The 21,334-nt window shown below is 50.7% G+C and overlaps 9 protein-coding genes across 9 annotated transcripts; 3 read left to right on the top strand and 6 right to left on the bottom strand.

The window, feature by feature from the left end:
* Positions 1 to 33: 33 nt before the first annotated feature.
* Positions 34 to 1,491, bottom strand: N7481_002009 (uncharacterized protein; the record flags this gene model as incomplete). The annotated part of the gene is made up of 4 exons (XM_057261228.1): positions 34 to 631; positions 687 to 1,083; positions 1,144 to 1,311; positions 1,365 to 1,491. 4 exons carry the CDS (start codon positions 1,489 to 1,491, stop codon positions 34 to 36), a joined length of 1,290 nt encoding a protein of 429 aa, XP_057126160.1.
* A 1,431-nt stretch (positions 1,492 to 2,922) lies between these two features.
* mpt (putative DNA repair and transcription factor Ada) lies at positions 2,923 to 3,588 on the bottom strand (the record flags this gene model as incomplete). The annotated part of the gene is made up of 1 exon (XM_057261227.1): positions 2,923 to 3,588. The coding sequence occupies one exon, from the start codon at positions 3,586 to 3,588 to the stop codon at positions 2,923 to 2,925; it is 666 nt and encodes a 221-aa protein (XP_057126159.1).
* Positions 3,589 to 4,638: 1,050 nt separating this feature from the next.
* N7481_002007 (60S ribosomal uL2 domain-containing protein) lies at positions 4,639 to 5,781 on the bottom strand (the record flags this gene model as incomplete). The annotated part of the gene is made up of 4 exons (XM_057261226.1): positions 4,639 to 4,776; positions 4,845 to 5,422; positions 5,584 to 5,641; positions 5,719 to 5,781. The coding sequence occupies 4 exons, from the start codon at positions 5,779 to 5,781 to the stop codon at positions 4,639 to 4,641; spliced, it is 837 nt and encodes a 278-aa protein (XP_057126158.1).
* Positions 5,782 to 6,576: 795 nt separating this feature from the next.
* N7481_002006 (uncharacterized protein) lies at positions 6,577 to 8,719 on the top strand (the record flags this gene model as incomplete). Its single annotated transcript, XM_057261225.1, has 5 exons — positions 6,577 to 6,765; positions 6,877 to 7,046; positions 7,164 to 7,293; positions 7,353 to 7,721; positions 7,775 to 8,719. The coding sequence occupies 5 exons, from the start codon at positions 6,577 to 6,579 to the stop codon at positions 8,717 to 8,719; spliced, it is 1,803 nt and encodes a 600-aa protein (XP_057126157.1).
* A 470-nt stretch (positions 8,720 to 9,189) lies between these two features.
* N7481_002005 (DUF1770 domain-containing protein) lies at positions 9,190 to 9,920 on the bottom strand (the record flags this gene model as incomplete). Its single annotated transcript, XM_057261224.1, has 2 exons — positions 9,190 to 9,507; positions 9,612 to 9,920. The coding sequence occupies 2 exons, from the start codon at positions 9,918 to 9,920 to the stop codon at positions 9,190 to 9,192; spliced, it is 627 nt and encodes a 208-aa protein (XP_057126156.1).
* Positions 9,921 to 10,128: 208 nt separating this feature from the next.
* N7481_002004 (adenosine kinase) lies at positions 10,129 to 11,535 on the top strand (the record flags this gene model as incomplete). Its single annotated transcript, XM_057261223.1, has 7 exons — positions 10,129 to 10,180; positions 10,237 to 10,252; positions 10,318 to 10,468; positions 10,534 to 10,875; positions 10,933 to 11,267; positions 11,325 to 11,438; positions 11,499 to 11,535. The coding sequence occupies 7 exons, from the start codon at positions 10,129 to 10,131 to the stop codon at positions 11,533 to 11,535; spliced, it is 1,047 nt and encodes a 348-aa protein (XP_057126155.1).
* Positions 11,536 to 12,758: 1,223 nt separating this feature from the next.
* Positions 12,759 to 15,503, bottom strand: N7481_002003 (uncharacterized protein; the record flags this gene model as incomplete). Its single annotated transcript, XM_057261222.1, has 3 exons — positions 12,759 to 15,179; positions 15,249 to 15,375; positions 15,445 to 15,503. The coding sequence occupies 3 exons, from the start codon at positions 15,501 to 15,503 to the stop codon at positions 12,759 to 12,761; spliced, it is 2,607 nt and encodes an 868-aa protein (XP_057126154.1).
* Positions 15,504 to 16,152: 649 nt separating this feature from the next.
* On the top strand, positions 16,153 to 17,019 carry N7481_002002 (uncharacterized protein; the record flags this gene model as incomplete). Its single annotated transcript, XM_057261221.1, has 3 exons — positions 16,153 to 16,494; positions 16,577 to 16,666; positions 16,732 to 17,019. 3 exons carry the CDS (start codon positions 16,153 to 16,155, stop codon positions 17,017 to 17,019), a joined length of 720 nt encoding a protein of 239 aa, XP_057126153.1.
* Positions 17,020 to 17,500: 481 nt separating this feature from the next.
* N7481_002001 (uncharacterized protein) lies at positions 17,501 to 20,256 on the bottom strand (the record flags this gene model as incomplete). The annotated part of the gene is given in 4 exon segments (XM_057261220.1): positions 17,501 to 18,182; positions 18,193 to 19,962; positions 20,023 to 20,077; positions 20,136 to 20,256. 4 exon segments carry the CDS (start codon positions 20,254 to 20,256, stop codon positions 17,501 to 17,503), a joined length of 2,628 nt encoding a protein of 875 aa, XP_057126152.1.
* Between the last annotated feature and the right edge of the window lie 1,078 nt (positions 20,257 to 21,334).

The following is a 21,334-nucleotide window of genomic DNA, read 5'->3' as shown; positions in this document are numbered from 1 at the left end:
ATTCCATTCAATTCACCAATCCTCCCAATCAATTTACGTATCCGTCGCTGCCAGTAGAGTCCGCTTCATCGGCGGAGGAGGAGGCGGGGGCTTCTTGGATCGAGATGGAGGAGGGGGAGGAGGTGCTTTCTTGGTCAATATTCCGCTATTCAATGCTGTTGCACTCGGTCGTCGGGATGCCACGCTTCCATGTGATGTTGCTGGCGAACTAGATCGAGCGCCGTAGCTACGCTCGGGACTGGATCGTCCATAGGAGCTGACCTCAGAGTCGGCATATGGATCACTAGCGAAAGGTCGTCCCGAGGTAGGAACGTTTCTCTGTCCTGTCAAGCTATCGCTGGTGGCTCGTTGAATCCATTGCGATGCTACCGGAGTCTGTTCATGGCGTAGCTGTGCGGGGCCTTCGAAAGTGGGTGTTCGGCTGAGGACTGGCCGGGGGAATCCATTGTTGGGATGAAGCTCCCTTGCAGGCATCTCCGTCATAATCGTTTTACTGGATCGGATAGTAGGACGAGTCTCCACGGCACTTGCCAGTTCCTCCTGCACAGGGTCATATCGTTCCTGGTATGAATGGGCAGTGTTGGAACGAGCTCGTGTAGTGCGACGAGCTGGCGATGGTCCCCGGCCAGAACTTTTTCAGTGTTAGCAAGGCCCAACTCGAAGGTAATTCAATCCAAGGTACTCACCCTCCAGGCCACTCGTTCTTTAGTTGAACAAGTGCTTCACGGCACCGCTCATGGTATTCAAGCTGGGCATCCAGAAATGCCCCCATGTCCATGACATTATCGACTTCCGCCTCTTTGATGTCCTGCATCCTGCGGATCACGTCGTCACTGGCTTCCTCGTACTTCACTTTTTGAGAGCGCAGCTCTTCTTCAACTCGGAAGTCCTCCCTCTTTGCCTTCTCCATCTTGGAAAGAGATGTATCATAAGCCAACCGGCGGCTATCGAGCTTCTTCCGAGCCTGCTGGTAGTCTTTCATCTGGGTCAGAGATCTTTCGAGGGATTCAAGCCAGCTTGAGGTCGCCTGTCCAATGTAGTTCTCTTGAATGCGAGCGATACGCTCCTCAGTTCTCCCAAACACTAGCACATGTGTTAGCTACCTTTATTGTGGTTTCGGGAGGAGCTGATACTGCGACATACTGGTCAGACACTGGCCATATTCAGAGTTCCCGTCAAAATCCTCTCCATGGCTGACCATGCTGGTGCCCAAGTGAGCCACGGGGAGGGTTTTCTCCTTATCATCTCCTTCGTTGCGCTTCGAAATGGCTTTGACGTATGAGGTCATGGACTTGTGAATGCGATCAACGCCTATGGCAAAATATTAGTGTCGTTTCTGAGAATGGGTGTTCGTCTCCCCTTACCTTCATGTCGCACGCCCATCTCCGTCTCCATGGCCTTGAAGTTATCGGTGACATTCGTCTTGACTTCTCCGCCCATGCGCTCGCCTGCCCATTGCTTGAGTCGGCCGATTCTCTTGTTGACGTGCATAGTGGGTTTGGATCACAAATCGAGAAGGGGGTTGGGAGGGGGTTGGGATGAAAGGCGAGTTGGGTTAAGAGGATGAAGAGAGTGAAGCCGGATGGGGTGCTGTCCTCGTAATTTAGAGAGAATGTGAGAAGAGGAAGGAAGTCGAGCAAGCAGCGAGAGAAGAATAGCAAAGCGATCTAAGGGAAAAAGGGGAGTGGAGAAGGAGAAGAAGAAGATTGGAAAGGAAGGAGGCCCCTCGATGAAATTGGCCAAACACTCCAAAATTAATAAAATTAAAGCCCAAGGCCAACCACCCCCCATTGAAAATGATTAGCGCCACCAAAGGTTTCTGGAATCCCCCAGTGTGTTTCACTGCATGCAGATGTACAATAGACGGTGTCGATCGGTGGGGAATGCCATCGGTTCTGGCCTATGCTGATGATACGATAATCTAACGAGGTTACCATATCTGGTCTTGCTCGTTAGCTTTTTCTGCTCTTTATTTCGCCCATCCCCTTTGTGCTCTCGTGTCTTCTTTCCCCATTATGGTTACTATGCCTAGTGTCTTTCATCCTGAGACACGAACACATTGTTTTAAAAGTCCAGGCCTCGACAGCGGCTAAAGCTGTGACACGCGTTGGTGGGGCGACAGTGGAGCGACACCATTCCAATTGGAAGACCAGGAAACCTGCCCGGATCATCCATACTATATTTATCATGTCTCTTCCTGGTTGGGATTGAGTCTCGCCACAGAGGAACAGGGTCCAGCTGGCTTCGTGGGTACCTATGTGTAGGTACTGATATGTACATACTGTCCCGTGCAGAGACGATCTGCAGTCCACTACCAATGGAGAAGCCGGCCCATCGCATTCACCAAAACACCCCCCCCCCCCCCCCCAACGATTGTCGTACGCACCCGGCGTGCACGGAGCCTCCTCCTTACCCTTTTCCTTGGTTACCTCGGGTGTTTCATTGTTTCAGTTCTCCTCCTTGCCGGGTACACTTTGTGGTGGCGATGCCAAAGCCACGTCGATCTAATCCATTGACTTTGGTGCAATCAGCACTTTGCTCTTCCGGGTTACCCCTTGGCGTGTACATATCTGTGTTGCCTACCAAAGGTTCAGACTGGTGGGCTACATACAAAGTACTTCCAGAGTGACTCCACATTATATTGATTGTTCATTTCCATCCAGCATAAAGTCATGTACAAACAAAGTGATTGGCCGGATGAGGGGTCCAACCGAATTAAACACGGTAAACGATGCACTGATGTTCATACCTCCATCCTGCGTATCCGTACTCCATTACTCCGTAGAGCAATATACATTTCCGGGACTCCTCCATCAATGTCACGTCGAGAGCATGCGGGGGTCTATCGACAAAGCGTCCCGCGGTGACATCTGCTCCTGCTCAGCAGCCAACAAGAGATCAAACTCATTCCACTCCCCCCAGCTAGGATCCATGCTCACAGGAGACCCAACCGCCAACAGACCAGCCATGGGCGGCACCAAAAAATCCTCCATGTCTAAATCCAGTTTCCCCTCCCCCCCTCTCCTCCATCCCCGACCAGTCATGCGATGTTTCAAATTTAGACGGTGTATCAGGCGTCGAGACATCCGGCGAAGATAGAGGCCGCGTGGTGGTGCTTACAAGAAGACCACTAGCATACGTCCCAGGCGTCACGCCCGTATGTTTTTTAAAGACACGATGGAAATGACACGACGTCAGGCCAGCCTGCGCCGCCAAATCTTGAAGCCGCGGTTTCAGCCCTGCTGCTAGCTCGTCGCGTATCTGCTCGCATGCCTTGTAGACTATGGCGGTTTGTGGATTACTTTGAGCCGCCGTTTGTCCCGATTGTGGCCGGCAGCGCTTACAGGGTCGAAACCCTGCGTTCTCAGCCTGCGATGGGGTGTCGTGGAATTCCACGTTCGCCCGCCGGGCCAGCCGGGCGGAACACGAAGGGCGACAGTAGATCTTGGTGGTTAGAACAGCGTAGACGAAACTGTCGACTGTTGCGTCACGCTTGACTACGGCTTGCCACCGTTGTGCGGAGGTGAGCACATCGTTCGATCGGCTGAGGCGGGGAATCTTCTGTCGGGAGGTATGCGTGGAATTCATATCTGAGGATTTGATGCTTTCCGTCCGTACCTCGGAGATAGTTGTCTAGGACACCATATTGAGCTGGGCACTGGCAGATTAAAGAATGAAATACCAGCGGGCGAACCAAAGCTTGGTCTGCCTTGATCTCAAACTGGCCAATCAGCGGCCCACGCCCAACCAACTTTTACAATTCCATTTATTTTCGATGGTTGATTCGACTCCTTGGGCTTTATTGAACGGTGTGGCTTTTATTTCAATTGTTTTTGATTCCAAGAAGTTTAATTGTATTCAAGTTGGTGGTACTCGTATTTAGCCCTGGAGGCAGCAGACTCTATATATATATTCATGTTCAAGTTACTATCGACGCTCATCACTTGAATCCGCAAGGCAACCTTGGAATTCATGGGGCAGTTTTGGAGCTTGAAGATACTACTACCTACTAGTCGATAGTAACACAGCCCTGGAGTGAAGTGGGAAACACTAGTAAAAAAGTAAAGAGAACTTGAAATTCCCAAAGCAGTGCCCCAGCAATTATCTGCCCAGGTAGATCTCAAAACATCATATGCCCGAGGGTCGCCAGTTGACCGTCACCAGTCGTGCATTGATCATGCCAGTGCTAGCCCTGTGGTGCCAATGGAAAAGCCTCACGTAGTACTTCGAATGCTACTTACTACCTACAGCTTCCAAGAAGGTACCCAAGACCTTGACATTGAGCAACCTCGAACTATACGCCCTGTATGTCGAACCACCATCGTCCTAATAAATAATGATGCACATGGACTACTACGTAGATTTACAGGGTGACCAAGGACAGATGAATTTCAAAGGTGTATCATTTCCAGTCCCCCAAAGGGGCTTTTTGACTTTTCCGTTCTGCCTTGACACGAGGCCAGCTTCGGACCCCATTCCATCACCCTTTTGAATTTGATAAATGAAAAAGATGGTGGCCACAACCTTAATTCGCTAAGGGCGCATGGGACGCTTATCCGCCCTCGCCTAAGTACATGTGTCTCATAGCAGAAGTCCATTTTCAACCCGTCACAAAGAAAACTCCACGTAATATCACGCTTAATCCTTGGTCTTCTGGGTACCGCGGAGCAGACCGGTTCTGCGGGCGGCAATGAGACCGGCCTTTTGACCCTGGGTGGCGTAGCGGGAGATGGTCGAGGCCTTACCGATATGCTGGTGGTTACCACCACCGTGAGGCTGTAGGGAGAAGACTGGTTAGAGACACTGCAGTGAATAGCGAGCCGGGTTAATGGAGCGCAACTTACGTGATCGACGGGGTTCATGGCAACACCACGAGTCTTGGGCCAAGAGTTGCGCTTGACAGCGAACTTGTGCTTGGCGCGAGAAGCCTTGAGCAGGGGCTTGTCGGTACGGCCACCACCGGCGACGATACCAACCATACCACGGGCGGTGTTCTTGATGACCTTCTTGGCACCGGAGGGCAGCTTGACACGGGTCTTGCCTTCCTCGGGGTTGTGGCCAATAACGGTAACGTAGTTACCGGAGGTACGGCCGAGCGAACCACGGTCACCGGACTTCTCCTCGACGTTGGAGACGACGGTACCCTCGGGCATGGAGCCGAGGGGAAGGACGTTTCCGACGGTGAGCTGGGCGTTCTTACCGGCGTAGATGAACTGGCCGGTGTACATGCCCTCGTTGGCGATGAAGGTCTCGGTCACCATCTTGAACTTGTAGGGGTGACGGAACTGGACCTTGGCGAGGGGAGCACCACGACCGGCATCGTGAATGATCTCCTTGACAACACCACGGGTGTATCCGTGACGCTCAGCGAAGTCGAGAGTGCGGAACTGGGCGGGGGTTTTGTTCAGGCGGGTGTTGGCCGCTGCAGGTGAAGAAAAATTCAAGATCAGTATTCCAATTCCTGTTTCTTGCGGGGTGTCCTGGCGTTTCTATTTCTCCTGGCTGTCCTGTGTGCAAAGCCGAACGAAAAACTGTGCGCGAATGGATTGGGTGGGCTGGATAGGTTGTTGCGGTCGAACTCACTGAAAATGGAGCCACGGCCCTTCCTCTGGTTGCGGATAACGCGACCCATGGCGACTGTCTGTGTGAGAGGTTAGTATCTGGAAGTTGACAGTCGAATTCCGATATTGACGGAGTCGTGGTAGGGAAAGGTCGTACCTCGAATTGAAGATAGGCTTGTCGTGGGAGGATGAGAAATCGAATCAATGGAGAATGCCCCATTGTGGGAAATTGGGATTGGGTGCGCTGAGGTAAGCAGCACAAGCTAAACCCGATTTGACTAGGTTAGCGAGCCGGATGATGGAATTCCATTCTCATTCCAGAGACCTGTTTGAAATGGGCGGATTATAGAATTGCGATAGATACAGGAGTTACGTGAAAGTAACAGATTTTTTTTTTTAATGAACTAAATTTCTTTCCAGGCCTCAAGCTGATAATTGTGTTCAGGGCATCACCTAGAGTAGCTGGGGTTGTAGCTGACATAACAACACGTGACCTCCACCGTAGCCCTGACGCAGTGACCGTGCTGGCTTGCTTGGCTTAGGTTGTATCAATGTACTACTTACCACAAAGAGATTGAGAAAGAGTCCAACAGGTACCGGGACAACAGGATATACTATATTTCTCTTCTAGTATTTATATGGTATACTTACTCTTAAATTTTATTATAGAGTTCAGTTCATTCATTGACACGGCCTGTCTCTTCACTTTGCCGCTTGTAGAGTCTGTAAGCCGAGGATGTATAGCAGCTTGATATCTATAATTATTGCGTTTGATGCTCTTTATGTAGCTGAGTTCCTTATAATTCTGGTCATAGCTTTCAGAGAAGGATAAATCACTTTAAATCTAAAACCACATCGCGTGAGGAATGAAGCAGCAGGGTCAAATGAGAATGATATATGGTCAACGTGCGGGCGCAGGAGCCATTTCCGACGTGACCATCGCGCCTTCCTCTTCCTCTTTCTACGCGGCTTCCCCAACTTTAACCTTTGACCTTCACAACCACCCCTTCCCAACATGGCCCCCTCAGACTCAGACTCTTCATCATTATCGTCGGCCCCGCCGACAGACGACGAAACAGCCATGGAGGTTGACAAGCCTACAGGCATCGCGAAGTACTTCAAGAAGGAGTCGTCGACTCCGCCACCCAAACGAGAGCCGTCACCACCGCATGAATACGTTATTGCGGACAACCCAAATATTCCTGTGAGTTTCCACTTGGCTGAACAATTGATTCCCTATTTCGCGTCAATAGACACGTCCATGACGCGTTCACCTCACTCGATAACACGTTTGCTAAACTGTCGCAATATTTAGTTCATCGTGATGTTCCGCGCGCGGTTCGATGAAGCCTTCCCCAAGTCACTGCCACATTACGGCCCACAAGATATCGAACGAGGGGCTGTAGACAGCCCACCCGGAGACTATATTGAGCGACTGCTTTGCGCATTGCTTGGTCTTGTTTTGAACCGCAAGAAGGATGTTGAGTATGGTCGCCACCCAATGCCCAATCCCGCGCGGCACCCTCCAAGACATGCGCTTTAAATCGTCGCCTGCCAATTAATGGCAACAGCAATCGCTAATCCGATCTCTCGCTGATGCAGGCGAAACCACTATACACGGCCGCTGGAGGAGGCGATTCAAACACACCAGTCACAGTGGCCCAAGCTATGGGCGGGCAAGAGTCCCCTCTCGGGGGGTCGCAGCTTTGCGACAATGACGCCGGAAGAACGTGTATGTTGCCACATCATTGGCAAAACTTGAATTTTGATTCTAATACGATGCTCTCCTAGATCGAACTTTTGAGATCCTTGGCTCTTTGGTCACTCTCGTCATCTGATGCGATTCAAGCCAAACTGAAGGAATCCTACAAGCAAGCCCGCCATGATGACGACCTCAACCAGCCTTTGTCTGTTCAACCATGGGGCCGCGATAGCTTGAAACGCCGATACTGGCTGATTGAAGGCATGGACGATACCCACTTTCGTCTATATAGGGAAAGTAACCCAGCTCTTAAACATGTCAGTTGGTGGAGTGTTGCTGGAGATATTCCAGAGTTGCAAGTTATAGCCGATAGACTGCAAGAAGAGAAGGGCACAAATTCTAAGAAGCTCAGCGAGAGGATCCGAACTGCGATTCCCCGCTTCGAGGCTTCAGAAGAGGTAGGTTGATTACCTAAAACAGAAGATAGGGCTGGATTGACAATTTCTCTTAGAAACGCAAGCGTCGCGACTACCGTCTTGCACGCAAAGCTGCATTCGCCCGCCCGGAGCCCGGATTCTCTTTGTACGAGGGTCGAACTCGCGGGAAAAAGACAAAGTATACATACTCCGACGACGAAGATTTTCTCTCAGACGAAGGCCCCTCTAGAAGATCTGCTCGTAATACTTCTACTACCGTGACGCCGGCTGAAACATCTCGACCTCGTTTTACCGCCAGTGGCCGGCAGATCCGGTCCCGTGCCGGAGGGCTTTATGGAGAGGCTTTGCTGACCGGCCAGCGCGAAGATTCCGAAGATGAGGCTGAAGACGAAACGAGACCGCAGCGAGCTCGTACTTCTACTCATCCTAATGGCTATTCCGGTTATGCGGCTGGCGACATAGAAGACGAATCAGATGGCGCATCGAATGGAAATGAGAGCGGAAATGATTGGAAGGACGGCGATGATGATCAAAACATCATGGAGGGAGACGATGAAGGAGAAGCTGCAAGTGGCGATGAATCAGTTGTGAACGGAGAGCCGCATAGTCTTGTTGTCCAGCTTCGGTATGGCAAAGGCAAAGTGCCGTCTAGCCCTGTTCCAGTCGATGAGCCTCCTCCTGGCCAACGCTCTCCTCAGAATGAAATGATTAAAGTCGAGATACGGACAGTTTCATCTGATTCTCTACCACAACCCCGCCTGAACTACGCCCCAGAGTCCATGTTGAACCCGTCGGGGCCAGCGCAGCCAGTGCAGTCAACCGAGGCGCCTTCATCCGTTCCTCCTGCACCTCAACAGGCACCTTTGGCAGCATCCGCTACACCGGTATCGACCGGGCCCCCGGCTCCTGCACCGGCCGACCAACCCAAGAACATCAGTATTATAGCCGAGTCGAATGGCTCAATTCGTCCTAACTTTGGTCCTGGAGGCCAATCTGAAGCTGCTTTGCCCCAAACATAACCGACCAAGGCTGAAATTCGACTCTCCAAGTGCATATCCTTTGCATGCACGCGAAGGAGACCTTTACCAGATGATTCCAGCCTGGAATCGGAGTTTGCTTGGAATAGTATTGATAGTTGCTCTCTAGCTGCGACTTTGGGTTGTGAATAGACGTTGGAAAGATTCCAATTGAAAATGATACCGAATTTTCGATTTTTGATTGATACCATGGCTTTGTAATGCTATTGCTACAGAAAAGCGGCAGTGCAGGTGTATATGTACAATTGATTTTCGAATGTAAAGAGTAATACACGCAATTGATCAAAGATGAAGAAAAAAGACCTAGTCTAGGAATGGGATATCGAACAGAGGCTTCACCCGTTAAGCCATAAATCAAGAAAATACCAAACGCCTTTATGATGCTAGCGGAGGGAAGCAGGTTATGGTCCGTCAAGGCCCTTGCCATGCTGCCAAGTCAAAGTCAAGGCCTATCAATTGGACCCTGTGTTGGAAAATTGAGCCTCGTAAAACTGCAAGAACTCCGGCGCCGTTAGTTCTATATGTCCTGTCAAAATGGACTGCAACCCTGGGGGCAGGGAAAGGGATCTGCTTACATCTCCAGCTTGCTCAGCCAGCTTAGGATCCTTGGACCATTTCATAGGAGGCAGCTTCCAGTTGTTGACATCATACCACCACCTGCGGATTCGGCTGCCGACAGTTTGGCCGCTGAGCGAGGCGGTGCGGTTCCAGAAGCGCCACCCCGAGAGCGCGAGAGTCCAGACGGTGCCTTGGATGAGAGGGAGGAGAACCTGCAAAGAGGAAAATACTATTAGCCCGATATATTCTTCAGGATTGTTGATCCTTTCTTTCTCTCGTTTCTCGGGTTTCCTAATTTCTCCGCATTATATCTTACCTGGTCTCGGACAGTGATCCACGCCACGCGGCCCCAGGTATCGGCGTCCTTGATACTGGCAAGGTAGCTCTGCTCAAAACGAAGATCCGGTAGGGGAGGAAGCGTGTGACGGCGGCGGACAGGACGAATGACCCGGCTGGGGTCAACAAAGTCCGATGGGAGGCTGCCAGCGTCGGAAGCCGGGCCAACGACAACGGGGTGTTTCTCCGAGGCCGCGGTAGAGGGGTTGATATCGTGAGTCGGAGAAGGATTCGAGCGGATATGCGCCGCCTGAATGGTCTCCGAAATCTCCAGTGCAGGGTTGGACATGTTGGTGGGTCAATGGGATATCGGGGATTGGATCTGGATGTTTGGGGAGGTTGCTGGAGTCGTCCACATACTAACTGGTCTGGGCGCGACCTTGCAGGCCTTCCGCCCGGCAGAAAGATGGCCCCTCCAGCCCACTTCCCAAGGTGAGCCCTCATCTTCTTCCCCTTCCCCTTCCCCTCAATTCACTTTGATCTTCGATTTCTTCAAAATGGCTGCTCCCCAAGGATACCCTCTGCTCGCTCTGGAGAACCCTCTCCTCGGTATGTGATACATTCACCTTTTAGGTAGAGGTGTATAGATTGCTGACTTTCCCCAGACATCCAGGCTCGTGGGTATGATGGGACTTTTCTATCAGGCGGGGTCTTATTGATGTCGATTGCTGATACGTTTCGTCTAGTGATGCCGCTCTTCTCGAGAAGTATGGCCTGAAGCCCAACGATGCTATTCTCGCTGAGAAGCAGCACATGGGCATCTATGAGGACCTCCTCGCCCGGGACGCTAAGCTGATCCCCGGTGGTGCCGCCCAGAACACTGCCCGTGGTGCCCAGGTATGGAGCTATCGGTGTTCCTTTGATTGAATATCTTGACCAATAGAGACTGACAAACAATCAAGTACATGCTCCCCGACAACTCCGTCATGTACATTGGCTGCATTGGTAAGGACAAGTATGGTGACATCCTCAAGAAGACCTGCGAGGAGGCCGGTGTCCACACCGAGTACCGCGTCGATGAGACCACGCCTACCGGCAAGTGTGGTGTTATCATCACTGGCCACGACCGCAGCATGTGCACTGACCTCGCTGCCGCCAATGAGTACAAGATTGAGCACCTGAAGTCGCCCCACGTCTGGTCTCTCGTCGAGAAGGCTCAGTTCTACTACATCGGTGGCTACCACCTGACTGTCTGTGTCCCTGCCATCGAGGCTCTCGGTGAGGAGGCTGCCGCCAAGAACAAGGTATGTACACCCAATAGCTGTCTGATGCGAGTGATTATTCACACATAGACACTCTAGGTCTTCATGCTCTCCCTCTCTGCTCCCTTCATTCCCCAGTTCTTCAAGGAGCAGCTGGACACCGTCCTGCCTTACACCGACTACACCTTCTGTAACGAGACCGAGGCTCGCGCCTACGCTGCCAGCCACGAGTGGGGTACCGAGGACGTTGTCGAGATCGCCAAGAAGCTCGCCCTCCTTCCCAAGAAGAACACCCAGCGTCCCCGTGTTGCCATCGTCACCCAGGGCACTGAGCCCACCGTCGTCGGTATTGCCTCCAACGGCAGCGTTGAGGTCAAGCAGTTCAACGTCCACGAGATCTCCAAGGACGCCATCAACGACACCAACGGTGCCGGGTAAGCTCCGCCCTGATCTTAAACTCATTTGTCCTTTACTAACAATGGAATTAACAGTGATGCTTTCGCCGGTGGTTTCTGCGCTGGTGTTGTCTCTGGCAAGTCTCTTGAGGACAGCATTGACATGGGTCAGTGGCTGGCCAGCAAGAGCATCCAGGAGCTTGGACCTTCGTGAGTCTTCCCACTTGATCTCCCGATCTGAAATTGCTTGATTCTAACATTGATACGTAGCTTCCCCTCCCCCAAGCAAACTTACTCCCGCTCTTAAGCGGGGACGATTCTCCCAACATTAAAAGAATAGATTTTGAATGAAGATTTTCAACACATAGATCGACCTAGCGAGGAAGATCTCGGCGCAGCTCAGCTCCAGCCAATTGGACTGAACATGCGTCTTTCAACCCTGGATGATTCAACCCTCTATACCCAAATTTCCTTTTCTGTTCCTATACATTGAGAAAATGACTTAACGTCAAAAGATTAAGGCTCTGTCCTTTTGGCATCCTGCCCACTCTCCTATTCCTATTCATCAGTTGTTCCTTTACGAAACACTAAACGTGATTAAGCACCATGATAATATTGGGATGGGAAATCTGGTAGCCGAACGAACGGGTTCTGGATGGACCCCGTTTTCAACAACGAAATAACGAATAATTCAAGATAAATGAATGTCACAATTTATTTAATCAATGGTTTACGGGTATTATTGAAGTAGTGTTTATAGTGTAGTATACGTTTGAATATTTAGTCCAAAGAAGCTTCAGATGGAAAGAAACTTTACGATGTTCATTGGATACGGCCCACCTCATAGCTGCCTCATGCCATTCATCCGTCCATTCTATCCAACGAAGTCAAAGGTCAAACAAACAAGGGCTATCAAAGAAGGTAAAAAAAGGGATTGCTTAAGAAATGACAAGTTTCTTCGCATAAAGGGAAAAAAAGAAAAAAGGCCAAAAGTGAATTGATGGTACTAAAAGTGTCCTGCAGCACAACAGTGGGGAACGGGTACCTTCCAGGTCTCGACTGCCCACTATGTTGCGTGTTGAACGCGCAGCCAGCCCAGAGGCGTTGTCCTTCTCAGTAAAAAAAAAGAGAATAAAGTGAGGAGGTACAAGGCACACTCATGGCTGCCACAGAGGAGTCGAGAGGAATCAGATGCCCTGGGTCATTCCCCTTCGGAGAAATAATAGAGCGTCATAATCATTGGGGTGTATGTGTTACTGGGATAGAGTGATTATCCAGAGAGCCATTAACAACGACCAGAGCCAACTCTCATGCTCGGAATGCAAAAAGGAGTAGCTAGCTCATGTATTGTTTCCCATGCGCACTTTATGAGCTGGGAGAAAACGGCGTACATAGGCCATCATGGGAGGGAAGGTCTAGCTGCGTGCTGTAAAGGTGTTGATGTTTCTCGTACAGATGGCTGGTTCGAGGTTGCTTGGCCTGTAGATGCTTTGTGTTAACTTTGCATAGAAGCATATATAACCTTCTCGATCAGCCTCCCTGCCCACAAGGGGGAGTTTGCCCAACGGCCCCAAGTTGAGCAGCGGATTTGCGGTGGTCGCCGAAACCTGAGCTGAAAGGTCCGCCGCTTGCTGGGAGACCGCTGCCAATGAAAGCTTCATTGGCCCATGTTTGATTTGGCAAACCACCCGAGATAGGTTGGCTGGGGAACGAAGAATAGCTCCTTCGGCTCAGGTTATTGCCGTCCCAGTTGCCTGGAGCAGATTGGGGCAGGGTCGTCGACATGTTGGTTGGGGGAATCCACGAAGAAGGTACCGATCCAGCTGGATCAAAGAAGCCAGAGGATTGACTTTGCGCCATCATGCTTTGTCGGAGAAGATCATTTCCGATCTGGTCTTGAGATGGCGATCGATCGGACATGATGGCATTCGGAGGTGCCATGGGATGCATTTGGGGCTGTGGGCCCAGACCGGGAGGCGTGCGGGGAGACGTACCCTCTCTCAGTGGCGTAGGTGACGATGTGTTCCAGATGCTTGGCATTCCAGGTACAGCTGGAAGTGGTGAATAGGACTGAGAAATTGATGCGCGAAGGGACTCCGCTGCGCCGGGATTGGGAGGGCCAAGCCCAGGCGGTGGAATAGGCGTTCTGAGTTGTGGCGTAGGCTGTTCGAAGGCGAATGCACTCATGTTGGATACCCTTGGAGCCGAAGGCGTGGGCATATCTTGTGGCTCATTTAAGAAGTTGTACTGGCCTGAGATATCGGGCGCATTTTCATAAGTATCAGACTCGACTAATCGCTCGACATCCTCCGCGATACGATGCATGTTGGCCGACATGGATGCTGAAGCGGATTGGGATCCGCCAAACATGCTGCGGCCTTCAGCGACAGAATTCGAATCTGGAGCCATGGGAGGAATATCTCCTCTTTCGATTATCGGGGTCGAGAGAGCCTGCTGATGGCCATGAGGGCTTGAGAAAAACTGGGCTGGCAGCCCGTCTTCTCGGTAGAGGAATGTCTTCTTGTCCTCATCGTCAATCAATGCAATTGGAATTTTGTTTCCCACGACTAGATCAAGGCCATCTATGACAAACTCGCGGATTCTGTAGAGCATCTCCGTGTTCGGATGGCTTCTTTCGACGCCTGGATCGTTCGTTCGAGGTTTGAGCTGACCGTTCGTGCCGATATACCGGCGGGAGGTGGCTGCTTGATCAAGAGGCACAAACCCAAGACTCTCTTCATCATCTTCGAGAAGATAGTCGATTTCCGGGAGCCGCGCGACATCAAAAGTAGACGCAAGAAGAGTTAAGGTCTCTGCGTATATCTTCCAAAATTCCTGAATTTGGATTGACAGTGCCGAATCTTTTTCGTCCTTCTGTGCAACGAGGAATTCATTAGTGATAAGGAGCCAAGAGCTATAGTGTCTCAAAGCTGGAAGAATTCGGCGCGCAACCACGGTAATCTTGTCAGGACCGTTTCTAGCAATATCTTTGCTGCTAGTACTCGAATCTTCAGCCGCAAATCGCTCGAGTTCAACGAGAAGAATTTGTAACAAGGTGAAGAAAGTCTTCACATTGATTCGCTGAAAAAACAGAGGCGCGCTTGATACCGATTCTTCATGTGATCGAGCTCTGGCAAAGTCTTCTGCGGCGATATTGATAAGGCAGAATTTCTGGAGTGTCCCTTCAAGAGACCGTTCTCGGATTTCGACTGCGAGCTGGCTCATCACCTCGCTCTCCAGCTCATCATGCTCCGGAAAATCATCTCCCTTGTAGCACTTTGCATGAAGATAGACAAACCAGGGAGCGAGAGCTCTGCCTGGGATTCCGGCGTCCTCGGGACGAATCAGCTCCTTCTTGATCCATAAATTCATAATCTTTTTAAATTCGATTTCAAGGTTACCCTTGGCAGGGTGCGGGGTTTGGGTTGAAAGTGCCCGGTAGAGATGATAGGTCGCTCGAAAATGGTTGCCATCGGCAAGGGCGATCACGGCCAACTGGTTATGCGACGCACCAGAGACGGGGTATACCACGGAGGCTAGATCATAGTATCCAGTTGCGGGCCCCCAATTGCGGTCCTTATTGACGAGCTCGGTTTCCCGGTAGCGGGAAAGATCGCCGAGGCGTATGAGGGTCGCATGGCAAGATTGGAGGATACGCTTGTGCAGGTCGGGGGTTACGGGAACGGGAGGTTGTGCGGACAAGTCTAGAGGAGATTCCGAGTCAGTCCTTGTGTTATCCGTGGGGCGCACGAGAATGGGGAGTGGGTGATTCATACTCTCAAAGTTGAACTTGCGCGCCACTTTCTCCAGTTCGACGATGCCGCCGAAATGCGATGAGAGGTGTTGGATGTAGCCGCGGTAGAATCGTTGACTAGACTTAATGAAGTCCAGGTAGTGCTTCTCGAGCTTCCGTCTCTCTACCGGCTTTTTCTTTACGTTCTCCTCGCGATACTATGTCAATCGGACCAGTCAGTTCATAGGCGCGATGTGTTATCCCATCCCCCATCCGCCGACACTCACGCGAGAAAGCAACTTGCGAAACCGATTGTTCACTTTCAGATGCGCTTCCCACAAGCGACTCTCGACATCGGTGTCGCGGGCAGTATCAAAGTCAAGCAGAATAGTATTCTGGCATATGGTGCGAAACCTGTAGAGAGAGTACTGGCGTTAGACGGGTCTGGCCGTGAGTGCTAGGAAGTGTGCGGCGTTGACTGACTCGGATAGAAAGTGTGAGATTTCAGCGAAGGTGGGCTCTTTTTGGGTGAGGCATCGCATCAGTTCGGTTTCAGCACTGAGCGCGGTCCTATATGCGATCGATGAGATTCAGTTCACAGTCCACATCGACCACCTCCGACTTCCGGAGGATTGGAAGAGGAAGGAGGGGGGAAAAGGTGTAAGGTAGAACTGACTGCCACGCATCCTGGAAGGACGCCATTTTCCCGGTGTAAACCCACCGTAGACCGCGTTGGTCAGATGGCTACAGCGACAACAGATGAATTCAGGAGTGGACCAGCCATCGGGTCGGGTAAAGTCGAGTTGAAGCAGAGATGGAGGAATGTCATTGAAAGGAAAAAGCGCGATGGAGTACTTCGGCGGAATTGCCCCTGGGGCCGACGCTGATTGGCGGGCGGCTTCCACAATACCTTCCTCCTTCACTTCACTTCATTTCACTTCACTTCATTTCACTTCACACATCAGTGTGTTATTGATAGTGAAGGAGTGTGATCTCTGCATGAATCACCCCATTTCTGACTTCATTCTTTGTCTTTGTCTTTTCTTCCTAATTTCTACGCTTGGACACTGAATGGGTCCTCCATAGCGCCCTCGCCGCGCTCTGCTGCACTGAGCCCCGCCAAGTGGATCGATCACATATCTACCGTGCCTGAAGGAAGCATTACATCGCAACAGGCCCGACACCGCAATTATGTCCAAACGCTCTCGAAGTCGTTCCGAGTCACGGACACCTTCCCCCTCCACACACTCAAGGTCCTCAACTTCGGGCGTCGTTACTCCAATGGAGCGCAGCAAAATTATTCATGGTGAATCGGCCCCCATCATCGAGGCGATGCATTGTGCGTTACCACCTCATCGCGAGACCTTGTCTTTCGCTTCACATGAAGACTACGAAGTGCATTATAGACAGGCACATGTCAATCGCTGCGCAGAATGCAGTAGAAATTTTCCAACCGGTCATTTTTTGAATCTTCATATCGAAGAGAACCATGATGCCCTCGCGGCAGCCCGAAGAGCGCGGGGGGAGAAGACCGTGAGTGTGCAATACCAGAAAAGCTATTGAGATGATGAATATGGTGTAAAGTATACTAATGACAAATCTTGTTCCGGATTAGTATGGCTGCTTCATCGAGGATTGTGAGCGAAAATGCTCTACCCCTCAAAAGCGACGACTTCATCTGATAGACAAGCATATGTTTCCCAGGGTATGTCAGACTGCGTCTGAAAGATGGTCGTATCTCGAACTAACCGAAGATCAAACAAAACACAGACCTACAATTTCTACATCATCAATGATGGAATCGATAAGCAGACATCTCTGCTACGGCCTCTGAATAGCAACCGGAGGCGCCTTTCCACTGCATCCGTTTCATCTGCCCAGGAAGGGAGGCTTCGACGTCGCAGCTCAGTATCACAGGCTAATCCACCTGCTACCATTCCTCAAGAGGAGACTAATGACATGGAGATTGATGAGTTAGAACGATCCATGTCAGCACTCCGGTTTGTGCCTGCGAGCGTGATGAGAAATCGACCGAAGGCGCCCCAAAAGCATTCTTGAGGCAAGTGGCTTATGATATAACGACCGAAGCAATCTTAAAACAATATTCATCAACCATGTTATCTAATCGAGCTTTTATTAGACAAAATTCATACTTCCCCCTTGCAGGTATCCATAGATGTAGCTGTTGAATTTTCAAATCATCGCCATTGAAGGTATCATTAAGAAAGAGGCAACAGTCCGAGTCCAGAATAAAGATCCCGTCTGAAGATCCACTCCCTGGGCATATACTTATATACAGATCAAGCATGAAAAGTTCGTCCATCCAACCTATCCAAACCAACGCGTCCCAAGCCTTCCAAGCTTGCATTTACAAAAAGAACTCCGTGAGATATCATATCCAACCAAGAAATAAAAGAAAGAAGTCACAAGGTCATTAAAGATGCCACATTAGTCAAGAGTAACATTTTCCGCAAAGATGCTAATCGGATATTCGCGGCGCAAAAGTACTCCAAAACCAGCAATTTTGAAAGAGGTATACTTAGTGTTCTAAAAGATCCGCATAAGCATCCAAACTTGACCCAACCAAGTCAACAATGGCCCAACTAGTGTTGCCCTTGAATGTTCGGGCCCAGACACGGACAATGGCAACACTGAGCTGACGAACCTTGAATGGGTTCGCCATGAACTCAAGGTCTGGGGCTCCTGGTGGATCGACAGCCATGTCGGTTTCATCCATCATGCTCTTGATCCACGACAGAAGTTTTCGCTCATGCTCAGATAACCGCTGCTCTGGCTGTGTCGCGGGAATGGCTAGCAGCCAGCGACTGAGCAGGAATGCGCATTCCAGACTGCATAGGGAGTGTTGGATACTCCAGAAGAATGAGTGTGTCCTTGCCACGAAATCAATTCCCAGTCGGACGGGAATAGAGAGGGCATGGGCTGAGTGCAGCAATGCCATGATTAACCTTGGGCTTCGGACGATCGGCGGTGACTCGATAAGGGCACCTGCGATCTGTGCAGGGTCTTGGGTAATGAGGTGACGACAAGGGCCCAGATCAACATGTAGTCGGATATATGCCAGGCCCAAGAGGGCAGTAGAGGTAAAAGCGATGGGACCAGCAGGGTTCTGAGGGTCGATGCTGGATTCAGGCGTGCGTTTCCACAATGCTTTCCAAGCACTCAGAGAGTTATCCAGCACGTTGAGATCATCCTGTCTTAGGCTAGTACCACTCATAGTTGGAGCTGACAGGCATAGCTGTCGGGCAAAGAATATCTGCTGGATGACAGCGTGGATGAGGATGTAGTTGCCCAGGGGGGGATATAGGGGCGGAAGGGAAGGATGTAGATGATTTGAGGAAGAGGCGGGCGAATGCATCCGGGAAAGAGACATCTAACCCTTGTCGGGTACGGTGAAGTCGTCGCCACTGTGCTGAATTTGAGGCCTTCCACAGGTCATGCGAGCAGGGCATATTGAGCTTCAACTCTCCGTTGAGGATCATGGGAGGTATGTTGTACATGATCGAATGGAGATTGAAAAAGCAGTAAACGATCAGTTTCGTCCGTCTATTTCCCTCCCTTCGAACCCACTCTTCCCAGCTAATAGGTTCAGGCGTGGGGGGTGGCTCAGACAGGCCATGCTCCCGAACCAGCCTTGCTAGTGTGCTTTGAAGTGAGAGGATCTCTCGCAACAGCTCCGGTTGCCTCTCCCAGGAAGCAAACACAGTGAGGAGTAAGAATGTCCGGATCACTTCCATGTGAGCATCTGAGTCGTCCGGGGTATAGATCGATGCATTTACAGGAGGGTTCGGCATATGGTGGGTTTGGAATGGACTACTCGCGGTGTTGGAGATAATCGAAGATCCACGCGAGTTTGGAAAATTAGAAGGCGGAGAGATATAGTTCCATGATGGCTGTGGTACCTGTCTGCTGTCTCGTCGGCGAAGACGTTCCAACAAAATGGCTTTAGCAGCGTGGAAGAGGTCTATACCCCGACCGTTCTCGAATCGGTAGTGCGACCCAGCAGCTGCCGTAGCTAGAGTGAGCTCCGGTGAACATTTGGCAATTGAAAGTGTAGGGACATGTACAAAGGGCAAATGTTCATTCAATCCGTTGATGTATCCAGCATAAAACCGGGACAGGGCATGCCGAGATGGCGGCACAAAGCCCTTGGGAAGAACAAAGGAGAATTCCTCCAGCTTGGAGACAAAGATTTGGCGATCGGCATTAGTGATATCCCATGCTGGGCGTGCGCTATCATCTGAAAGCCCAATGCGATCTTCCATCTCGTGGGACTCGGGCTGCAGCGATGGCAAGCGAGAGCCGAAATTAGAAAACGAAGGTGGATCATCCGCTTGGACTCGCACATCACTCATAAGATCAGCACCAAGACGTGCAGATGCCGGTGTATCCCGGACATGCGGTTTCGAGTCGATCGAGAGACCTGGCGGCAACATGGTCTCCTCAACTGAGGAGAAGACCCCCGAGTCCCAATCAGATGATAAGCCGACACTTTCTAAGAAGACTGTGAAATCTTGAACGGGGTCTCCGAGATCTGTAAGATCAAGAAATGAAGGCTCTACACCATAGTTGTCGGTGATGGCTCTCTCCGGAGGCGCGGGAAGAGGTTGGGACGGGGTGTCGATTGTATGCGAGGATTTGCGGATGGAATCCAGACTCTCTTGTTGACCTTCCAAGGCAACATGACTCGCAGCGTGCGATAAGAGATTCAAGTCGTACCCCCAGGAGGGATTGAAGTGGGTAGTCTCGACTATAGGGGGTGGTTGGACTTGGACCTCGGGAGGTGGAGGGGGGACTTGGGTATGGACCGGGATAGCGTCGGCCAGCTCTAACATGCGCGACTCATGATGGGCAGGTTGAATGATAGACGACTGAATTGGAATCTCGTGGTGGTTATTCTCGGTTCCGTTATGCGTGCGATGTTCACGACCGGCCGCACTTTCGGCTGGATGGACCAATCGCTCATGTCGTACCAGGAGGTCACTGCGAATACCAATGATATAAGCGATTGGCAGATTGAATAGGAGATGGGGTCAAGCTTACCTCCGGGCAAAGGACTTTGAGCAGATGTCACATGAGAAGGGTTTCTCTTTGGTATCTGTTGTCCTACATTAGGGGAAGGAAAGCGACGACTGGGTGAGAGGGGGTTACTCAACGGGTGCGGAGATGGCGTTGGAGATGCTCCAGGCGGGCAAACGATCGGCTGCAGTATTCGCAAGAAAGGGACTTGCGGTGAGTGGCACCCTTCTTCTTGACTTTTGCCTTCTCGTCGTCCATATTTGGGGTTTGGAGTTCCGTCTGGGGGGAAGAGAGGGGAAAGAATTCGATGCCCAGTGCTGAGCGGGGAAAGAAAAAACTGTGGGGTTTGGCGCCAGTGAGGGGAGACGAAGTCACGTGGCGGTATGTCCGGCTGTGCCTGAGCCAGCGATTGAGTCGAAACCGAAGGAGGGGGTGGGAATGAAGAGGTTATCAGATAAAGATATGGGGAACATGCAGGGATAGTCTGGGATTGAGGTGGGCTGGTTGGAGCGGTCCGGGCTTGGAAGTGAAGGGGGAGAGGCGTGGCTGAGACGGGAGGGGAATGGGGGATGATGGAGGAGGAGTAGGAGATCTCACTGTACGCACCGGAAAGGCCACTGAAGCCGACAGCCGACCTGTCGATCAGCACGGCAGAGATAAGTGTTTCATATCTTCAAGTCCAAATAAGATGTCCAATCGATCTTCTTTATTCGGAACTAGGTCTTGCCTTGTATGTTTACCCGCGGAAAACAAAGGCAAGAAGATAGGGCTTAGTTCCAGGGCACAAAGTAAGTACGTATGCTTCTGTGAAACAGGCACTGAAAAAGAAATACTGATAGATTTCAATATATCCCAAGGCTATAATTTACTAAAGCGTGCTCTATTCTAGCCAATAAAGTGCGAATGGCAGTGCTTTAATACTCGACAAGTACTTGCGATAGCTTGGTTTAACTTCTAGGGCAGTGACCATCCATCTGAGTCTTTTATATCCCCAACCTTCGAGTTGGAAGAGTCCCGTCGTCCTGAATACGTTCGTCACCCCTTAGGCCGGGTCTAATGAGCATTTGATTATCAGAACAAACAAGATAGCAATACAATTTAAGTTTATATTACATCGAATGGCCAAACAAAACTCGAAATGAGATAGACATACTAGTAGTGGCAGGCTGTTTGAACCTTGCTCCTTTATTTGACTGCAGTTTCAAGGTTTGTATTGAAGAACTAGATGTACTAGTATTAAATTAAATGTATTTTAACTAGAAGTGGAATGGGACGATTCATGTAGAGGTTGCTTCATTTCAAGTTGAAATTGTGTTTGTGTTTATTTTCCTGACAT

This window comes from Penicillium waksmanii, assembly GCF_028829765.1.
Source record: "Penicillium waksmanii strain IBT 27052 chromosome Unknown utg000002l:1.0-3326099.0:1.0-3328782.0, whole genome shotgun sequence".
Taxonomy (NCBI): Eukaryota; Fungi; Ascomycota; class Eurotiomycetes; order Eurotiales; family Aspergillaceae; genus Penicillium; species Penicillium waksmanii.
This window is presented reverse-complemented; position numbering and strand designations above follow the sequence as displayed.